This window comes from Oratosquilla oratoria, chromosome 43, assembly GCF_046742065.1.
Source record: "Oratosquilla oratoria isolate Oo_2021 chromosome 43, ASM4674206v1, whole genome shotgun sequence".
Taxonomy (NCBI): domain Eukaryota; kingdom Metazoa; phylum Arthropoda; class Malacostraca; order Stomatopoda; family Squillidae; genus Oratosquilla; species Oratosquilla oratoria.
Genome location: NC_134819.1, coordinates 25,247,319 through 25,248,580, shown reverse-complemented (window position 1 = coordinate 25,248,580; position 1,262 = coordinate 25,247,319). Strand labels below are relative to the sequence as shown.

The window sequence follows — 1,262 nt, the reverse complement described above, 5'->3', positions numbered from 1 at the left end:
TCGTAGTGCCTCGCGTTGGTCCACACGTACATATTCTCGAGACCCACCCAGAAGTCGGAGGAGACGTCGCCGAAGCCGAGCTTGTAGTCGTGCCAGCCGCGGTTGAAGCTGATGCCCGTCGGGTACGGGAGTCGGCGCTGGATGACCGTCCACCCGCCGCCCTCCGTGTCCATGTCGCAGAGGACCTTCACCGGACGTTTCCCCTGGTGCTCGAGGTACATCGTGTAGGCTCCAGACCTCTTCCCCTCCGCCTTCAGGTCCGAGCAGTCGAAGACATTCAGCCGCCGGAGGACCTGGCCGGCGGTGTACTCCACGTTCCGGACCCGCGATTTCAGGAGCCTCAGCCGGCTGTCCAGAGCGCCGTACATAAGCTTCATCATCACTGCCATGTCGCTCTCTCCGTCGAAGATATCGACGGGGAAGTTCTCGACCGATCCTTCGATGCTATTGTCCTCGGGGTCGTCCTCCAGCTCCTCGGCGAGTCTGATTGGAGGGTGAGGGGAGTCCTGGAGGTAGGAATCGTCCGGGACCGTTGGCGTGGGGGCATCCTTCGGCGTCGTCGTCTTTTGTTTCTCGTATTTGTCTGGGAGACCCCCTCGGATGTCGTTGAGCGAAGGTTCTCCTTCAGGAGGTCTGAAGGGGGCGAGGACGGCGGGACCCATGGGGGTGTTCGGCACAGGCTCAGCATCGGGCTCCCTCTCCACGGTCCTTCCGTGGATTAACACGCCGAGGGCCACCACCGCCAGGAACCGTAGCCATTCCGTCATCGTTGAGACTTGAAGCCCCTCTAGGGACTTAAGAAATAGAAGAGAGAACGCAGGGGTGGGGAGGGATGAGGCGGAGAGCACACGGCGTCAGTGGCCAGCAGGAGAGAAGAAAAGGAGAGGGAGAGCGACGGCTCTGCCCGAGCTGTCCCGGGACACGGTCAGGAGTCGACTGGCTCCGAGCGAGGCGCCCCGGGACGCCTGCGGGAGGCGGGGTGCCGGACCGGGGCGGACGCCACCGACCCATTTCCGCTGCCGTGACTCTCGGCATTTTGTACGGCCTCTCTAATTGCGCCTTGTCCAGCTCACATTTCGTGTACGCGGGGCAAGGGTGAAAGAGCGGGGGTGGATGTGGGTGGGAGGGTGGGGGAGTTAAAGGACCTTCATCGCCGCTTGATAACCAAAAAACGTCACTACTGACATCCAACATCACGGGAACCCCGTGGAACTCCCTCCAACCTGCCCCCTGACACTTCCCACCCCTTGGCACTCCCTGGC

At 62.4% G+C, this 1,262-nt stretch overlaps 1 protein-coding gene across 1 annotated transcript in view; it reads right to left on the bottom strand.

Moving 5' to 3' along the window:
- The window catches only part of LOC143021918 (microfibril-associated glycoprotein 4-like), a 1,957-nt gene extending 902 nt beyond the window's left edge, over positions 1-1,055 (bottom strand). The window contains exon 1 of the mRNA XM_076179781.1: positions 1-1,055. This exon is cut by the window's left edge and continues 902 nt beyond it. Within this exon, the coding sequence (XP_076035896.1) occupies positions 1-767 (767 nt within the window). The 5' untranslated portion in view covers positions 768-1,055.
- Positions 1,056-1,262: the final 207 nt, after the last annotated feature.